The following is a 21,332-nucleotide window of genomic DNA, read 5'->3' as shown; positions in this document are numbered from 1 at the left end:
TACTGGTCAGTAATTTAGGGTCAGTAATTTTTTCTTTCTTTCTTTTTTTAAAATAAAATCAATACTTTTATTCAGCAAGGATGTGCTAAATTGATAAAAAGTGAAAGTAAAGAAAATATATTAATAGAATATATATTATTAGAATTTTTTTTTTATTTTGTATAAATGCAGTTTGTATATATTAAAATATATTAGACAGCAGAACTGTTTCCAACACTCATAATAAATCAGAATATTAGAATGATTTCTAAATGATCATGTGATTGACTGGATGTTACATGTGACACTGAAGGCTGGAGTAATGATGCTGAAAATTCAGCTTTGCATCACAGGAATAAATTATTTTTTTTAAAGTATATTCAAATAGAAAACTATTATTTTAAGTTGTAATAATATTTCACAATATTACTGTTTTTTCTGTATTTTTGATCAAATAAATGCAGGCGAAACTTCTTTCAAAACCATTAAAAATAGTAATGTTTCCAAACTTTTGGTCTGTACTGTATATATTTTTGTTTTTTTTAAACTCACTGCCTTCCTCTATAAACTAGAGTAGAAAGGGGCGTAATTTGTGCCAATCATCTTATTTTGTCCTAAACCTTCTTACTCTTTTAAAGACAAAACTTACCACGCAGTGTTGACAATGTTACTGTCTGCTGGCAAACTTATTTTCAAAGTTTCATTGTTGCAGCAATCAACTCCAGGTACACCAAAGTCAACAGAATGTGAACCAAACTAGGCTAAATTTGCCATCTACTCTTGCTCAGATATATGGTCACACTTGAAAAACAGAGAAACAAGTTGGAAGCAATTAATAGTTTAAAAGACAGTAAATTATTTACCTTTACTCCATGGCCCACATCATCCAGAACTGTGTAGTCGATGGGCTTCCTGATGTACCTCACCGGCCGCTCAATGTTGCCTGGAGCGATGATCTTATGAGTCCTAGATGTGTTTTTATTAGTTGTCAGGATGCCGATCTCTCGTCGGGCGACCTTCTCCTTATGGATGTCCACCGTCTAATGAAGATGCAAGAAAAGACAAAAGATGAAAGAGTAGCTAGGTTTCCATCATAAGTTGCACATTTGGATTATAGCATTAAAATGTTTACAAAAAAAGCGCTATTTCCATCCAACGAGTCACTTCCTGATAAAATGGCACTAAATATCACTAAGAAAAGTAGGAGAAGACGACGCCTCAGCGCGAGCAGACGAAACGCAATAAATGCGGTCATTGCTTTTGCAGGTGAATGCAGGGAACCGCACACTTTGCTCAGGCATTTCAGAATGACAATAACAATTCAACAAAATCAGTCCGCTGGTTAGTCAGGTTATGCTGTCCCATAGCGCAAAGTAAGGGTGTGAATCGCATAGCGATTAGCTCACGATATGATACAAATCACGATACATGTAGAGCTGAAACAACGAATCGATTTAATCGATTAAAATCGATTATTAAAATAGTTGTCAACTAATTTAGTCATCGATTCGTTGCTAAATAACTTTTATTTGCCGTAAGCGGCTCATTTCGTGCATATTTCAAATCTGCGGTGACCAAAGTGTGGCAGTAATGAGCCACCGGAGGTTTTACTCAGCCAGTACAGCAGGAGAAGTAGCGAATAGCCAATAGCTGGCCTCGTTTTATGTCACGTGCTTCCCGAACAGCGTCTCTGCAGCATTCAGCAGGATGTGGGAGTACTTTACTTTGAGCCTTCAAAAAAGAAGAGTAACCTGTAAACTCTGCACTACTGAACTGTTTAAGGGGACGTTCACATATCGCGTCTTTTGTGCGCTCAAGTTCGTTATTTCCAACACCGCACCGCATCGAGTTAAAACATTTCAACTTTTCAGAATGCAGCAAGCGCACCGCGGGTCATGTGACAAGAACTAACCAATCAGCTTCATCCTTTCCCGTAACAACGTTAAAAGCTCAGTCAAGATGAAAGGAACAGCTGATCATAGTTGTATATGGATTTCCATTTTGAAATAAATTTAGTAGCAGAGCTACTGCAAGCGATTTTTTGAGCTGCAAATCCATTTATCCTTTGCTGAAATTTCCGCGTCTTCAAGGAGAGAGCACGTCATGGTTGCTTAGCAAAGGCAGACGCCTCAGGGGCGCTTCTGCCCGAGCGCTTGGGAAAGGAGGAGAAAGCGGCGCGCCTAGCGTTTTCCACGCGTTTTTAGGCGCGATATGTGAACGGCCCCTAAGACTTTCATTTGTGCAGATTCTCCAGTACATTGTTTGCAAATGTTTAGTCGTAAAAGCTGATAACATTGCGTTTTAACAGTTAACATTTAAAGCTTTACAAACATGTTATGTGATCAGTTTGTCGTTTACCAGTTCATAATTCAGTCGCCTAATTATGACTGAATGAGAGAGGTAAATGTTTAAAGATATTTGAAATGCACCTTTTTCTAAGTATTCACTGCTCTTTTTCACACAGCAGGTTTTTTATGTGTGTCCAATTTTTTTTTCTGGACAACCTTCTGATGGATTTTACTTTAAATTGTGAGTTCCATTCAGGTTTCATGCCATTGGCACTTTTTTCGAAGGATTGTTTACAATTTCACAGCAAAAGCTATAAAGCTGTTTTCCAGTAAATAATAAAATACAATGCATTGCAATTTTATTCTGTTTTATCCTTATTCATCGTGAAAATATGTTCTGAAAGATTCCTTAATAAGCTTTGTCCGGGATGTTAAACTACTTTAGGAGCTCTAAGGACTGCCACGGTGAAAACATTATTTGATATCTCCTTGTGTCTCTCCTTTGCTAGAGTATGGGTCAGTGTTTTGATTGCAGAAGAGTTCGACAAAGGATTACTAACACAATAAAACAGCTCCAGGTATATTTTTAATGAGGATATGACAATGCAAAATGGTTAAAATCTCTTAAAAATCTATGCTGAAGGATAAAGACCATTTATTAATAATTTACTTGGGGAAAAATGGAAAAAACTAAAATATAAGCACATAAGCCGATTAATCGATTAATCGTAAAAATAATCGACAGATTAATCGATTATCAAAATAATCGTTAGTTGCAGCCCTAGATACATGGCTCACAATACGATAATATCACGATACAGCAATTCTGAGATAATCGATATATTGCTAGACAAATCTATAATGATACACCATGATATCGGTCTATGAAAACAAAATGCCTGTGAAAAGGTTAAGTGCAAATGCATACTAAAAATGCTAATTTACGCTCTACAATCTCTGATGAAATAAGTTGGGTTTTCTCTGTATTAAAGCCGTTTTGAACTTATTGTTTTGACGCATTCGTTACCTTGTACTAAAAAAAGTTTACAGGAGATTTTGTTGCTACTGTTTTTGTTGTAATGTACTGAATCAAATTAGTAATCAATGAACTATTATTTTACCACTCTGCGTGCATCACCTGACATATGCATAGCTGCATATACCCTCCACTACACCACTGTAGACAACACGGTTCATGGTTGCACAGAGCTCTTTGGAAAGAAGGTGGAAATGGCGTGGTTGCAATTTTTTAGATGCTGGGAGCAGAAAAAAAAAATAAAATATATTATATATATATATATATATATATATATATATAGCGCCTTATTGTAGGAATATATTGCAGTAAATTGTAGTAATGTATTGTAATACAATATTGATATTTGGCGCCAGATATTGATTCTCGAATCACATGGAGAATGATAACGATATATCGCCATATCGTCCCACCCCTAGAGCAAAGTCACATGACTTGTTTTGAAAGTTCATGCATAATTTCTATTATTCACATTGACTCTTTTTCGCACAAGTCAAACACCACCTCAAGCTCACCTTAACACTCACCTTAAATGAAGGAATTTATTTTTCTAAATTTGGCTTTTCCATCATTCATTCCTGATGTGATACTTTAAAATGCACATAAAAAGAGGGTGATGGAAACATAGCTAGTGACAACAAGGTCAAGAATTCAGTCTGCTTTGTTCACATGCTAGTCAGGAACACTTTTTTTAGTATAAAAGTCTGGGCTAAGTAATATTTGTTTAAAAATAAATTAACACTTATTAATATACACACATACACACTAAATTTATTAGTGACAGTAAAGGCAGTTATATTTACTATTTTAAAAATATTTCTACTTATATAAATATTTACTGTTCAAAGAATCCTTCACCATTTCCACAAAAATATTAAGCGGCAAAAGTGTTTTTAACCAGACCATGTTAATGTGAAATTCAATTGGTGATGTGTTGGTGTTCAGTTTTAATCCTCAATGCTGAAGTTTTTTGTTTTTTCTTCAGCTGTGTGATTCACTGCAGTGTCTGTACCCTGCTGGGCGAGACAGCTCCGGGTGTTTTAAAAGAGCTTGTGAAGAAGTGAAACACTTTTGACCTTAAAGGGACACCATTAAAGAGAGGGAGAGAGAAAAAAAACCTAATGGTGTATAAAACAGCAGGCTGCCACTATTTCTCAGACAAATAGGGAACAGAAATCATAAGCTGTGTCTCAATTTTACTACTTGTACTACATGTTAAAGTGTGATGAAATCATTACAATAGGCTCAATACAAACTACTGTGAAAGTTTCAGCCACTGCAGCCATTTCTTTCCACATGTCTACAACTGAAAACATTGTAATATTAGCCCAAAAAGTATACATAGATGCATACTAAGAAGAAAGAAACAACAACAAACACCAGAATAATGTATCATCCAGGATGATGTACAAACTTGTATTTTTTTTTTCAAGGACCCCTTTCAAAACCCCAATACCAAAAAATAACAAGAATGTTTATAATGCATGTATAAAGTCTGGGGATAATTTGTGGCGTTCTATATTACTTGTCAAATTTTGTCACATAGTTTTACATGGTTGTTGATTTGGTTATAATCACTTGATGTGGTTTTCAGAATTTTTGAGAACCTTATGTAATCTGTTTAATACTTTTCCCAAAATGCTGTGTCCATTTAAATTTTTCTAAAAATAAATAAATAAATAAAATAAATAATAATAATACAAAATATTGAAATACCTTAAAATGTAAAAAAAAAAAAAAGAAACGGGAGAAAAAAAGAAGTCCATTCCTTTTAAAGGAAATACTTCATTTATTTTCCCCCACAAATATAGTTATTCACACAGCTGTTCAAATTACATTGATGAAAAAAACTCAATTATGTAATATTCCCAATAAATTAAAAAAGGTTTAACAAATAATTGAGTCCTGGACTCGGACTCGAGTCATTATTCTTTGGACTTGAGTCCGACTCGACACTCCATTCTCTGGACTCGTGACTCGACTTGGACTCGAGGATATATAAAATCGTACTTGAGAATTCATCACATTTTTTTTTACTAAAAATGTTATAAAAAATATATATATAAGGTGTTACACTTTTCCTGTTTCGTGCCCAAAACCGGCCGGGATCTATTATTTTCCCTCACAGACACTGCTACCGCTCGCTCTCTTTGCTTGACAACACACTCACTGATGTCACTTACTTTACTTTCGCTTTACTTTTTCTCTAAAGCACTCGGGCAATTGCGGGAAAGGATGAAGCTGATTGGTTAGTTCTTGTCACATGACCCACGGTGCGCTTGCGGCATTCTGAAAAGTTGAGATGTTTTTAACTCGGTGCGGAGCGGACGCGCCTGGAAAAAACGAGCGCGACGCTTCCATTATGAGCGCGCATACATTGGAAATCACCAAGTGTATTTCTGTAATACAGTGTTTAAGGATTAGTTCACACAAAAATTAAAATTTCCTAATCATTTACTCCTCCCAATCCCATCCAGGATATCCATGGCGTTTTTTCTTAAATTATGTTTTTTAAAGGAAACATTTCAGGATGTTTTCTTCATATAATGGACTTCAATGCCTACCAACTCAGTTGGTTGCTATTGTTTCCTTAAAAATTTTTTATTTTTTTTCCAATACGGGACTCGAGACTCGACTCGGACTCGAACTCTGGTAATGGGGACTCGACTTGGACTCGACTGACTCTTCTTTGGTGACTCGGACTTGGACTCGAACACTGAGACTTGAGACTCGACTCGGACTCGACAGTTGGTGACTCGACTACAACACTGGTAGCAGTACTAGTACTTTAAGAAGAACATACCATAAAATAGTAATGTGTTTGTGAATATCTTCAAAACTGAACTTTTTTTGGTTTGTAGTAAAGACCTAGAGTTTCTGATTGCATTTGACAATAATCACAGACACTAGTCCATATTGTGTGTTCTGTGTCCAAATTTAACTTGATTAATTTCTTGACATTTCATGTTACACAGCAAATGTCATTATTAGGACTATAGAATTTGTGATTATGTACATGTTTTACACACTCTGTGCTGATGTCACAGGCCTCTATGTTTTTGTTCAAAATCCAGGCATTTTCCATGACCCTCTGACAGAACTCAGAATCTACTCTACAAAACACATGTTATCTTTAACATAAAACACACTGTGGAAACTGATCACATATAGTTATCAGAAGAATATGAGAAAATTGTAATGGAATTATGCCATTGTACTAGAAGTTTGATTAATGGCTTGAAAATAAATAGCAGATTCAGTTCAGTTCATTCTGCCTACAGTACAATCTATCCAAAGGTCAAAATCACTGGCACAAAATGCTGACACAATGAATGGCTCTGAATAACTGAAGTACTGAGGTTGCAGCTCCCTTAAAGGCTCAGTTTTACTGATTCCTCAATTAGGCTTCATGGGCAAAAAGTTTACCAGTAATCCACCATACAGCACCAATTAAAATGTTTACTGCCATCTGCCTGTCTGAAGCCTCTCTTTCCATGCAGTGCTGTCAGAGGAAACAGTACTCTCTCTAGCACATGAGAGATTTGGAGCAGATGCGGCAGGCCTCTTGTTGGAGATGAAAGACCAGCAGAAGATCCAATTCATTTCTCAAAGATGTGGAGTCAGAGCAGCTCCAGCTCCTATTCAACATCAGGAAGAAGGAGGCTTGTGCACTGCTCTCTTCTTTTAAAGCAGATGAATTTAAAAGAAGTTTTCTCCTCATTACTTAGTCATCTCAAAAGACCCTGGCACACTGATGCACTACTGACGTAATATTTGATACAGAAGCCCTTGATTTACACACACACACACACACACACACACACACACACACAGCTGTGGAACTCCAAGAAATTGCCCGGAAAACTAAAACACAGTAAAAAGTACTTGTATAAAAGTACAAATTAAATAAATAAAATGTTAAAGGGGTCATATGATGTTGTTAAAAATAACATTATTTTGTGTATTTTGGTGAAATGTAATGTTTATGCGGTTTAAGGTTCAAAAAACACATTGTTTCCACATACTTTACATTATTGTTTCTCCTCTTTGCCCCACTTTTCTGAAACGCATCGATTTACAAAGCATATCTTTCTTAAAAGTGAGGTGTACATTGATTGGCCAGCTATCCAGTGCTTTGTGATTGGCTGAATACCTCAAGTGTGTGATAGAAATGTTTCGCCCCTTGCCATACAGTGATGCCGTGTCCCAGCGTGACAAGACAAAAACAATTAAACTCCTAACAAACGAGGCATTTGTTGCATCCAGTGGGGACATATTTACTGATTACAAGTACTTATACAGTGTTTGTATACGTTGCGTATCACGCTGCGTAAACAAAAAAACATGAGACAGGAAACAAGTGCCACTCTACACTGCTTAAAACTCACGTTTGAATCATCAGTGGCAAATTCTTTAAATACGAAAACGTACTTACAGGCTGTGAGTCAGAAGTACCAGACTGTCCTTGCAAAGTTGGAATTGCCCAACTTTATAGAAACAGACACCGGCATTGTAGCCTACTTTGCCAGGAAACAGTCCTCGTCCTCTGACGAAATGCGCTGCACACATCTGCATATTTGGGTTGAACTGTTCTGGAACAGTGTTGTAAATACAACTTAACCACTGATTTCTAGTTATGTCCTCTTTTGGAAGACCAAACAAAGAAGCTTTGCTTTCGAAATGAAACACACAGCATCTCCACAACATGGCGGCAGTGGCAACAGCAAGAATAAAAGTTAGCCTTCTTTCTTTACGTGAACATTTACTTGTCATTATGCAAATCTTCCCACATTGTGATGTAGACGTGGGGGCGTGTTAGAACGAGGTAGTCGTGGTTGACTCTTAACTTTTATAAAGAATATCTCTTTGGATTTGAGACTTTAGTCTTTGCAACTTTACAGATCTTCTTCATGCACCAAAACCTTGTAACACTCCAAAGAGAAAGGAAAAATGTAAATCGCATCATATGACCCCTTTAAAAATAAAATGTAAAAAAGTTGCCATGTTCATTACTAAATTGAGCAATAATCAGGGCTTTAGACTGTGACCAAAATGGTCGCATTTGCATAATTAGGTTCTGAAGCTAAAGGAAAAGACTGCTTCTTAAATCAGAGAACGTGAACATGTAGGTATTCTTGTGGTAAAACACGCAAGCCTGTCGCCGACAGCCACTTTAGTTCTACTTTCCTTTTTGTTTCCATTATGAAAAGCTTGTTATTTTTATACATTTTTTTGTATTCTAGATTGATTGGATCCTACAATTATTTTCTCTTGTAAAATGTGACAACAAAATTGCGAATTCGAAAGCAAAAGCATCTGAAGCCCGGCTTATAATATAGCAAAAGAGCACTCCTGTTCCTGTTCTCAATTCAAATTACAAATGATACTACCGATGAAATAGAACGGGTTGAATGTTAATCATCAAAAATGTTATAGCATTTTACAGTAAAATTACATATACAAATTGCAAAATTACATATATGATGAGGTAACTTTCGGTTAAGCAATCTAAAAGTTTTTACAATCTTTTTCTGTAAAAATTATACACCTTTACTGCATTAGTCTAAATCAGGGTTAGCCTGCAGTATTCATACATCCACTTGAGAATTTAGTGTACATGGACTGGAGTACACTGTAAAAAAAAAAAAAAAAGAATAAAAAAATAGTTTATTTTGTTTGTTTGTTTGTGTGTTTGTGTGTTTGTTAGATTTTTCCCAGTTGTAAATGTCGATGGACAAAAAACAGATGTTAGACTTTAGAGAAGTGCTGTAAGTGAAAAGCAGTTGCTCTTTTGGGGAGTGAGCGGAGCTCAACAATCAGCAGTGCAGCTGGCGTTGGGGAAGTGGGAGCGCAGCGCAAACTGACTTCATCTCCTTCCTGTGAGCTGAAATATAGACGTGCTGAAATGAGTTGCTACATATTGCACAATGTGTGCGGGTCCAGCTTTATCAAATGCCTTCAAAAAAATCCAATGACGTGTGCCATTGTTTTGGATCCAAGAGCTTTCTCCTTGATTTACGAGGGCTAGGGTTGAGCGAAATGCCTTGTCTGGTTTCAAACTGGGAGTATTTAAGCATCATATGTTGAAGGCCACCACTGCTGCCAAAACAGATCACATGTACACTCCATGACATTCTCAGTCTTCCCTTGAGCCCTGAATGGCTTTCACACATTGCTAATCAGCATGTGGATCTAACTAATTACAAATCACAGCAGGTCATCTGAGTTTGGCAAGACTGTATCTGCTCTATAGTCTTTTGATGCCAAACTTTTGAGAGTTGGCATGAAGTCTGGTCCACATTGCAGCTTATTCAGGCCAATAACCACCGACACTGATTAATATGTGAAACAACCAACCAAAGAACTTTTTTTACTTGATATTTAGAATGGGTAAATCTAGAGCCAAATATGCGAGAGCAAAATGTTTGCACAATTAAATCTAGTTTACTTTGCCCTCAAAACTCTTGAAAAATTTTCAAATATTCCTTTTCACAAACCACACACAGGCAAATCCAGCTGCTATTTCTTCCATGGAAGTGTTCGTTGGCTCTCAAACCCAAGCAGATATATGTCTGTAAATCATTCATACAAACAATTCTGGAGTAAATTTGTGTGCTCAATTTGGTGCAGCAGACTCCAGCACACTACATACATCCAACCAATCGGAATTGAGCATTCTAAGAAAGTGCTTTATGTTTTCTTGTGCAGTAAGCAACAGACAGTCTGTATATGTCTACACGTCATGATTTCAACACAAGCATCAAGAGTAAACTTCACAAGAAGTTGCTTAGTGTCATGAATATGGCAAGCATACCATTCTATAAGGACTGCTCGATTTAGAGGGCACACACACACACATATACACTTATATACATATACATATACATATATATATATATATATATACTAGGGCTGTCAACGAATATTCTAAATTCGAATATGTATTCGAATAGTTTTTAAAAAACGAATTTCGAAGGTGAAAATAAATATTCGAATAAAAAAAAAAATGTGGAAAAAAAGGCCCGCGGTAGTAGAGGCGTGGTTGTCTGATTTGCGAGTGGGCGCGCTAGCGCGCCTGAGGGTTCAGGGACAGGTCACAGCCTCACAGGAGTCGCACTGTCTGGCACAGCATCACTGCTGAAAGCTGACGCGTCTTCATGGAAGATGCCAGCAAGTGCAGAGCCCAACTCGACCGCAACAGAGAAAATGAGGTAAAATTGTTGACCCGCGAGATAAAGTTGTATGCAAGCTATTTAAGATACAGTTAGCAGTTAGCATACCATTCGACCACTAGCAACATGAGGTCACATCTCAAAAATGTGCACCCAAATGAGCATGGCATAATGTGTGGAACTCCAGCTAAACGTCACGTCTTGACACTTAACGTTACTTTGCATCGCTCGCCGCAAGCACTTTGTCTGCAACATGACAAGAGGCCATAACTGATAAAATAATTTCGTTCATTTGTAAGGACATGAGACCGATCAGTATCGTGGATGGGGCACGCTTCGGGGAGTTCTGTCAAGCAATGGATCCAATGGATATATCGTTTCATGTCAAGGAAAAGTTCCATGTTTACCACAGCACAGCTCGCTCGGAGCATTCAATGTCAGTTCTATATGCTGTAAAACTTCAATTAATATTAATAATATTTGTTTCAATCACTGAATGAAGCCTGCTATATTTGGGACAACAGTCGCGACCTTAAATTGCTTGCACAAATTTTTTTTGTTCATTTAAACCATTATGCGCAGAGAACGTGAGGGTGAGAAAGCGTGAGGTCTGCAGTCTTGGCCATTAGTTGATTTCCTTGTTTTTGTGTAGGTAATACGTTCTCATATATGTTTAAACTTAAACAGACTATCTATACAAGTAGTTATGTCTCTTTGTATTATTTTTGCCTGTTATTGACGTAATGACAACATTGACAACATGCGCAACCAGATGTTCGAATATTCGTGTATTTTTTAGAGGGAATATTCAAACGTCAATTTTGAGCAATTTTGACAGCCCTAATATATACATATATATATATATATATATATATATGTTACTACACAGAGCCATTGCGGATTTGCGCAGCTTGTCAATTACCTGATGGAATTTACTGCTGATTAGAGAACCGGATTTACAGACAATATGTGCATTAATTATCAGCCTATATTGTCTTTTGTCCCCAAGGAATATTCCACTTGCCATTTAAAAAATAAAAATAAAAATGGGTTTGCTACGCTTGTTTGTACGCATGCACAATTTGTCTTATATCTTAATACAATTATAAACCATTAATAATGTACTACTAATAAAAACTACTACTAATAACAATAATAAATAACAATTGCAACAAACTAAATAAAAAAATATTTAAAAATGTATTTATAATAAAATATATAAAATATATTTAAATGAAAACTGTAAAACTGAAATACTAATATTTAAAGATGTGTTAATTTCTTAATTTTCAAATGTTAAAATAAAGTGCTTCACATGATATTGAAATGAAGTTGTTGGCACATTTTGTGTTCATCAGGGATGGAAGTTAACTTTTTTGTCCACCGGCCACTGTGGCTGGTGGATTTCAAAATCTACCAGCCACTTAATGTTTTTACCAGCCACTTTCTTGTTTTTAACCAACAATGTGCATGTGAAAATTAAAGGGACACTTCACCCATTTGCATTTAGCTTTGTATTGTTAGAAACCCAGTCATATATTATAATGATCATGGATTTTTCCTTTATTTTTCCCTGAGATGGGAGAAATAAGGGTTTAAGTGTTTTACTTCCTTTAAAAATCGTCATTTTGCGTCATAATAAGCAGGAAGTCAAAATTCATTGAAAAGTGTAGAGACTACAGACACTAGCTTATTATTATTCCAGGGGGTGGGACCCACTCACCCTACAGGCCTATTACAGATCAGTGGGTGGGACTAAACTTACAGAAACGAAAATGAAAATCCCCCATCTTGTTTGGAAGCTATGTAGCTAAGCTAACAAGCGCTTATGGAGTCAGATTTACGAGAATGGCTGGAGGAACAACTCATGATATGGAAGAAGAGGATTTTCTAAGTCTGTTGCTCGAAACAAATGTTCGTGGCTATCTATACGAGCCACAATATAGCGCAGAGCAGCTGAGGCTGATGGAGGAACAGGAGGCGGCGGCTGCAGCCGAGGCCGGAGACCTGCCTGTCGCGTCCGAGGAGCCCGGGCGTGCTCGAGCTGGTGCGGACTGGTTGTGCCTGTGCTCTCGTTGTGCGCCTGCGGACACAGAGCTAGAGTCCGTCTGCTGCCAAGAATTTCAAAGATGCCAATTTCTCCTCGAAGAAATGTCTGAGGCAGACAAGGACACGGATGTTTGCGTTGTGAACATCCTAGTTTCGCCCCGCATATGGACAGAGGCGTCCTGGAGACATATTTCAGAATTCCGAAGGTAAACTGGAAACGCCAGCCGAAGCCTGCAGGGACAAATGGACGTCTAACTGTAAAATAAGTGTTTCAATTTTATTTATTATTCATTTCGTGAAATGTACACAATTTCTTCAAGCATCATTATCACGAAATGATTCCCGGTTAATAAGTTATGTAAATGCAAATGTGTTGCATTGTGGGAGTTGTGGTTTTCCATACAAATGAGCCCTAAAGTTACTTTCTGTAATAACTCGGTCAAAAAGGCACCACATTCGAAAATTTGAATAGATTTCGACTACATATATGACCCACTATCAATGAAGATCAATGTTCCCACGGGTGAAATGCTCCTTTAATACTACCAGATCTACAATACTTCTACAGTTTATTTAATCTCAAGTCTCAATGAAATAGTGACATTTTCTCTTTCATTGATGCTCAAAAATGCTGCCTATCTAGGCAGCTTACTAGATTTTGAAACAGCCGACTCTTGCTGAAGCAGCTCATTCTCTCAACTCTGTAGCCCAACCAGATGATACACTGCACTGAACTTTTTTAATGCACAGAAACATTTTTGCAATATTCTAAACCGTTGTCGTTATCCATTAATAATGTTGTATTTAATTCCAAAGGAAAGGATTCACCACTATAAGGTTTTTTTTTTTGTGGTTGAGGGAACACGTGGGGAAAAGTACCCTGTTCAACACTGTATCACTGAAAGAAATCTCAGCTCGCAAACTTTTATGCTGTCGAAAAATGAACGCACGTCATTTTTAATACATTGTTTTTACGCGTCTCGTCACGCCAGAGCTTTCAAACATGTTTAGTGATACAGTGTTGTTTTTCCAAACAAAAATGAACAGCATAACAACTTACTAGCCACAGAGCTATCTTCTGAAAAAGTACTTGAAGACTGGAAATAAAATGCATCCCCTGGACAGCAGTTATTAGACACGCGACCAATAATACTATTTGTTAGTTTCCTTATTTGTTAAAAACAATAAGATAAACACAAACTGTCTATATAATCTAAAATGTTGAAGAATGCTGGAGGAGAATGAACTTACGGGGTTTGCCAGAGACGTAACAGTATGCGGAAACTTGTGCGTGATAAATTCAACTCTTCACACGATCTTGTATATACATATATACATGCACATAGTCTTAGAGTTTATACTTGACTAACTGGGGCCCAGGTCAGGAAGCAGACAGACTGGCTAAACCGACCGTATGCTAGCTGCCTCACGTGACAGAGGTCAGTTAATTCTCAGCACGTAGAGACTCTTTCACCTAGATATCATACTATAGAGACTGTGTCTGTTCCCTGAACTAGAAAATACAAAAAAAACGTCCAAACCAAGATAAGATTAACAATTTAATTGAGGTTCAACAAATAAAAAACAGATGCAATATGGACAAACAAATGATAAAGCTTGGCTTATTGACTATCAGATCCCTTTCTACGAAAACACTTTTGTAAATAATATGATCACTGATCATAATCTACTGTAGATGTGCACTGTTTGACAGAAACCTGGCTAAAACCTGATGATTACATTATTTTAAATGAGTCCACCCCCCAAGATTACTGTTATAAACATGAGCCGCGTCTAAAAGGCAAAGGGGGAGGTGTTGCTTCAATTTATAACAACGTTTTCAGGATTTCTCAGAGGGCAGGCTTCAAGTATAACTCGTTTGAAGTAATGGTGCTTCATATAACATTATCCAGAGAAACAAATGTTGATCATAAATCCCCAGTTATGTTTGTACTGGCTAGTGTATACAGGCCACCAGGGCACCATACAGACTTTATTAAAAAGTTTGGTGATTTTACATCCGAGTTAGTTCTGGCTGCAGATAAAGTTTTAATAGTTGGTGATTTTAATATACATGTTGATAATGAAAAAGATGCATTGGGATCAGCATTTATAGACATTCTGAACTCTATTGGGGTTAGACAACACGTTTCAGGACCTACTCATTGTCGTAATCATACTCTAGATTTAATACTGTCACATGGAATTGATGTTGATAGTGTTGAAATTATGCAGCCAAGTGATGATATCTCAGATCATTATTTAGTTTTGTGCAAACTTCATATAGCCAAAATTGTAAATTCTACTTCTTGTTACAAGTATGGAAGAACTAGGGCTGTGACGGTGGCTGATTTTTACCACCGCGGTAGTCATGGACCAACAACCGCCGGTGGCGCGGTGTTTGAAAAAAAAAAAAAAAAATTATATATATATTAGTGTCAAAATTTGCTCGTTAACCAAGGCGATAATTTTTTTCCAGTTGAACTTATTCAAATTTTTTTTACGTAGGGGCGGGGATGGCCACCCACTCACAACTGCTGCTTCTGTCACTTTTTCTCATGACAAGAAGTGAATTTATTCAGTCGCAGACTCGCAGAATGACTGAACAGGAGACATTTCAGACACGCGCTCCACTTCACTTTATTATCAGGTGCAAGTTAAGCGAGCGCGGACGGTCCTGTGCTCAAAGGCGGTGCGCGCTTCCTTTGTGCGTATCCTTTCATATCAAACTGTGAAATAAACTATGTGCAAGCAGTGTCGTGGTCAGTTAATTCATGGAATTACCAAAAAAGGTGATTAAAGCTGACTTAAACTGTGCATGCATGTGATATATTTTATATATATTATATACAGGATATATTTATATGCACGTCTAGAAATCAGCCCAGCACTGTCTCACTCATCTAACACATTCTATTTAACTTGTCAGTTCGTGTTTATTTGAGCACTTCTGTCAGTGAACGCTGCCTGCAAAACACTAAAATAAATATCAAAGAAATAATGTTTATTTAGGCTACAAGAAAGTAGCCTAAATAAGAAAGTTAAATACACCCTAATGGACGCGAGCGACGCAACACGAGAAAATACTCATTATAATCAGTGATGCTACACTGGATGCAGCACAACACGACACGATAAATCCCCGTCCGGTCTGTGATGTAGGCTACTGACACAGAGTTCAAATGTCCTGTATAGACACTAGACAGACTAAACCTGTCGCAACACAGTTGTTGCGTCTGGTTTACTTTTCCGCCACCAAGCAAGCTCAGTAACTCCTCATCTGCACGTGCTCTCTTTGAAATAGGAATCGTTGCCATATTTCTTGTTACCATCTTTTATTTATCGCTGTCTCGTTTGTATTTGGCCAGTTTGGAGAAAGCCTCACCAAACCTGACCAGCCAGCGTTTGCGATCACGAGAACTTGTGTAAACGCTGATGGGTGACATGAATGCAGATGACTCCAGATCGGTGAGGTGGTATTTGCTTTCCCAACAAGATCCATCGCCCAACACTAAATTAATTTGTTGAATGTATAAACTGTATTTTCCCGCGCTCAAATCTGCCAATCTAAAGGAAACGCTGTGTTTGAGGTAATTTGTTAATTACCATAGACTTAGAATTTGCAACTATTACAGTTATTACACTTATACACAAAACTTTGTATTATGTTTGTGACGTCACGTGCACTAGGCTACCCCCGGTGGCAGTAGACAACCGCGGTAGCAACCGACCACCGCGGTGACGCGGTTTTCACGGCAACCGTCACAGCCCTAGGAAGAACCATCACTTCTACCACAAAAGACTGCTTTTTAAGTTATCTTCCTGATGTATCTGAATTCCTTAGCATATCCAAAACCTCAGAACAACTTGATTATGTAACAGAAACTATGGACTCTGTCTTTTCTAGCATTTTAAATACAGTTGCTCCGTTACGCTTAAGGAAGGTTAAGGAAACCAGTATGACACCATGGTATAATGAGCATACTCGCACCCTAAAGAGAGCAGCCCGAAAAATGGAGCGCAGCTAGAGGAAAACAAAACTAGAGGTATTTCATATTGCTTGGCGGGAAAGTAACCTATCCTACAGAAAAGCATTAAAAACTGCTAGATCCGATTACTTTTCTTATCTTTTAGAAGACAACACACATAACCCCAGGTATTTATTCAATACAGTGGCTAAATTAACGAAAAATAAAGCCTCAAGTGTTGACATTTCCCAACACCACAGCAGTAATGATTATGAACTACTTTACTTCTAAAATCGATAATATTAGAAATAAAATTGTAATCATTCAGCCATCAGCTACAGTATCGCAACAGACAGTGCACTATAGACCCCCTGGGGAACAGTTCCACTCATTCTCTACCATAGGAGAGGAAGAATTGTATAAACTTTTTAAATCATCTAAACTAACAACATGTATGTTAGACCCTATACCATCTAAGCTCCTAAAAGAGGTGCGTCCAGAAGTCATTGATCCTCTTCTGACTATTATTAATTCCTCATTGTCATTAGGATATGTCCCCAAAACCTTCAAACTGGCTGTTATTAAGCCTCTCATCAAGAAACCACAACTTGACTTGACCCCAAATAACTAATTAATTATAGACCAATCTCAAATCTCCCTTTTCTGTCCAAGATACTAGAAAAAGTGGTATCCTCACAATTATATTCCTTCTTAGAGAAAAATGGTATATGTGAGAATTTCCAGTCAGGTTTTATACCGAATCATAGTACTGAGAATGCTCTCCTTAGAGTTACAAATGACCTGCTATTATCATCTGATCGAGGTTGTATCTCTCTATTAGTTCTATTGGATCTTAGTTCTGCATTTGACACAATTAACCACAACATTCTTTTGCATAGACTTGAACACTTTGTTGGCATTAATGGAAGTGCATTAGCATGGCTTAAATCGTACTTATATGACCACCATCAGTTCGTAGCAGTGCCACTACTCTTCACGCTTTATATGTTACCCTTGGGAGATATCATCAGAAAACTTGGTGTTATCTTTCACTGTTATGCTGATGATACTCAGCCATATATTTCGGCCAGAAACTCTCTGGGACTGAAAATGGTTGTACAGAAGATTACAAAGACGCAACCTTTTCCTTCGGAAAAATTGTGACTGATGAATCGTGCAAACAAGGAACATGTATTAAGACAGGGGTCAATTTGGATGTCATGTCGACTTCAAGTGCCCTGAGAGGAACCTATCACAGTGAGTTAATGGGAGACCATAGATGGTGATGGGATACGCATGGAATCATTTCCAAGCATGCTGCCCTTAGAGCTGCCTTTAATTAGTTACTTCTGTAGCTCATCAGAGATGTAACCGAAAGACAAGGATTATGGAAAACAGCAAAACGAGACGAGACCTGTGTCCTTGTGTTAAGCCAAGTCTTCAGCTGGCCAGACAAAGCGCTGGCTGTTCACAGTCTCTTAGCAGCCACTTCATGTGCTGGTCTAGGTAGGAGCACTTCAGCCTCCCACGCTCCGAGCCAGGGTTGACTCCAACACGATATATCCGTGATAGAAGGACTCAAAACATTCATTGTGGATCTAAAAACAGTGAACCCCAGGCTTGGCTTGCTGGCCCATTAGTCTGCTGCACTGATGTTCTAATCTAATTTGGCCACATGCTGGCGGTACGGTCTGTCTAATAGGCAGTTAGAGGAAGAGGGAACAGCGAGAAATGCTGTAAAGATGGGGACATTCTCTGTCAGCAAAGCTCTGGGTGTGCTTCTGATGAGAGATTATAGCCACTTTATAGCCATTAGTCACCTTCCAGTGGAATAGAGCAGTCATGGCTGATCTGCGGCAAATAGCACTGAGGCTACAGGATTACGGTTTGTATTAGGAACTACTACTATTTACTAGATCTTTCTCACAGACAGAGTCATTTTGAGAATTATTTTGTCTGCTCCTGAAGGGTCACTTTCCTGCAGAGTTTAGCTCTGACACAACTACCTGGAAGTTTCTAGTGATCCTTGAAGACCTTGATTAGCTAGTTCAGGTGTGTTTGAGGACATAACTAAACTCTGCTGGAAGGTGGACCTCCAGAAACAGACTGGACACCTACATTTTGCATACACAAAATGCAAGCTGCCACTAAACGGTTATGTAGTGTGCAGTTGTAATAGAAAATGAAACATGATGGCATAGGGCGCAAATCCTGTGCAAAAAATCCTGCAATTTAGTATCTTGATTCATCTTTTCCAAACTTTATGGAAGTTTAGATACTTGCTTGAGGGGTTTTTGTGTGTGTAATTGGCAAGCAAAGCATGGCACTCCACCTCTGTTTTCTCTGGAGTGATTCAGAATACTGATGCATCAGTGAATAGCTTTTTCCCCCACTTTTAGTACAACATCCTATGACAGAAAGCTAGCGCACAGCCAGCGCCCTGTTTTTAACATAACCATCCTATTATCGCCATCTTTGGAGAGAATCATGATTGACACTGTAAAGTAGAGGCTGTATGAAGAGAGAACAGGCCTCTGTTGACCATCTTAATGAGCCTGTCTTAGAGCCATTCATGAAGCCCACTGTCATTCCCAGACATACATATGAATGGAGACGAGACCTGAAATTACGCTCCACTGTACGTCGATTAATCCCATCAACATCTGCCGATTAAAGCTCTAATGTGATTGGCAGATTATATCAGTCTAGTAATTCTAGATTTAGAGCTTCACTGATGTTTGTGCTACAGGGGTGAGAAAGACAGAACTGGTGTTTGTCGAATAAGTGATCCAATTCTGAGAATCTTTAGATGGTTGAAGGTCTTGTTGACAATGTCATAAATGAGACAAGTGATGGACAAGAAACTAAACCTCAAAAATGCCAACAAACTGTATTTTAAAGATGAGAGTACCATTTTTTTTTTTTTTTTTAAAGTTGCCTAGTAAGATGTCTATCTACTGCCACTGCTGCAAACACTCAACAGTATGCTTCTTTCAAAAACACCTTATTGTATGTATCCTTTGTGGACAATTCAATACCAGATTGCTTTGAGCTCAGTGAAAAGACTAAACATATAATCTAGATTTATAATTTAGATTATTCAGTGAAAAAAAAAAAGAAATCTAAACATTAACTATTTTACCCATTTGTTGAGTGTTTTAAGTATTTTTAAATATTTTTTAGAGCAACACACCATTAGCGTAGCAACATGCTAACATCAAACTATATTTCAATTAATTGTAAGTTGAATAGCTTTCTACGTAAGTTACTGAAAAAGATAGTGTTATTGTCTCCATGTAAACTACTCAAATGCAAATTTGTATTCAGTCTATAGATATATGCGCAGGTGCGTAGTGTTTCTTTACAAAGTGACATAACCACCTACTGGCCTGGCATGCTTAACACAGCGATAGTAATTTTCGCAGATATAACCACCTCCTGGCCTGGCATGCATAACACAGCGAAAGTAATTTTCGCAGATATAACCACCTACTGGCCTGGCATGCATAACACAGCGATAGTAATTTTCGCAGATATAACCACCTCCTGGCCTGGCATGCATAACACAGCGAAAGTAATTTTCGCAGATATAACCACCTACTGGCCTGGCATGCATAACACAGCGATAGTAATTTTCGCAGATCTATGTGAATAGGGATCATTTTGATAATGTTGTCATCTGTATGCAAAACTTTTAAACTTTTTGTTTTTCGTACATCATTGGCATTTAAACAGTAACCTAGTGCCACTGTCTTATGTGCAGCTTATAGCCATAGTTGCAGGTCTTTTTTTTAATGGCACCACCAACTAGTGGGCTTGACAGAAGCCTGTAGCAACCAACAGCACCATATGAATAGGGCTGGGACAATAAATCGATGCATCAGGATTTGTGGATTGATTCTGAGATTTTCTAAACGCATCGTGATTCTCTCTCGAATAGATTCTGAGCTTAGTTTTTAACAACAGATGACGCTGTAGGCATGTTTTTAACCGCACACTCAAATGCTCACGAAGAACAGCACTTGTGCGTTTGGCTGAGTAATGTTAGTGTTTAAATGTACTTGCACATACTGTTATGATTTTATGTAGCGAGATTAATGTAAACACGGCTCACTGTGAACATCCTTGTAATTCACTTCAACCTTTTCGAACTCTATTAATGATTATTTTAGGTTCAAGTGATGTGTGTGAAAGGAACTGGAAGCAAGCAGAATATGGCTATTTCTAAAGCACGCAGCGCCATCTGATGTTCAAAACTAAGCTCAGAACCGATTTAAGAAAGAATCACGATGGCTTCAGAAAATCTCAGAATCGACGCGGAATCATTTCTCGATTTGCATTGATTTATTGTCCAAGCCCTACATATGAAAGTCAAATTTGCACAAGAATTCTACTGGAGAGTTTTACATCTCCATGATGACCAAATTAAATATAGAGATGCATATGCGATGAACAAAGAGAAACGGGGTACAAAAGAGGTGACCCGAAAACAAGACATATATTAACCACTGTGTTACTGTGAGACAAACATTCATTCACATGGAGACAGTCCTTAAAGAAAAGAACCAACTGATGAAATGTGATGGAGAGAGAGAGATATTAGAAAGCTTAAATATCTGACCTGAGATATGTGGTTGATGGAGGACTCCATCCTGCGCAGCTGTGAGGCCTGGATATCCAACAATTGCAGGACATTATTGGCTAAGGCATTGATCTGGTAGGCCACGCTTGCCAGAGACTGGGTGGTGTAGGCTTTTGTCTCCTCCAAGGCTTTCCTCTTATCCTGTGCCTGAAGGTCAAGGTCAGAAAAACACCTTAATGCACATTTTCACAATAACAG

At 37.8% G+C, this 21,332-nt stretch overlaps 1 protein-coding gene across 10 annotated transcripts in view; it reads right to left on the bottom strand.

Moving 5' to 3' along the window:
• The window catches only part of abi1a (abl-interactor 1a), a 61,121-nt gene that overhangs the window by 26,641 nt on the left and 13,148 nt on the right, over nt 1-21,332 (bottom strand). For all 10 annotated transcript variants that reach the window (XM_059524323.1, XM_059524327.1, XM_059524332.1 and 7 more), the window contains exons 2-3: nt 21,114-21,281; nt 843-1,019 (exon numbers count right to left, since the gene is read on the bottom strand). In XM_059524323.1, the coding sequence (XP_059380306.1) occupies nt 843-1,019; nt 21,114-21,281 (345 nt within the window). The remainder of the gene's footprint in view (nt 1-842; nt 1,020-21,113; nt 21,282-21,332) is intronic.

The sequence above is a fragment of the Carassius carassius genome, chromosome 35 (genome assembly GCF_963082965.1).
Source record: "Carassius carassius chromosome 35, fCarCar2.1, whole genome shotgun sequence".
NCBI lineage: Eukaryota > Metazoa > Chordata > Actinopteri > Cypriniformes > Cyprinidae > Carassius > Carassius carassius.
The sequence above is the reverse complement of the archived record's forward strand: the minus strand, read 5'-3'. Positions and strand labels throughout refer to the sequence as shown.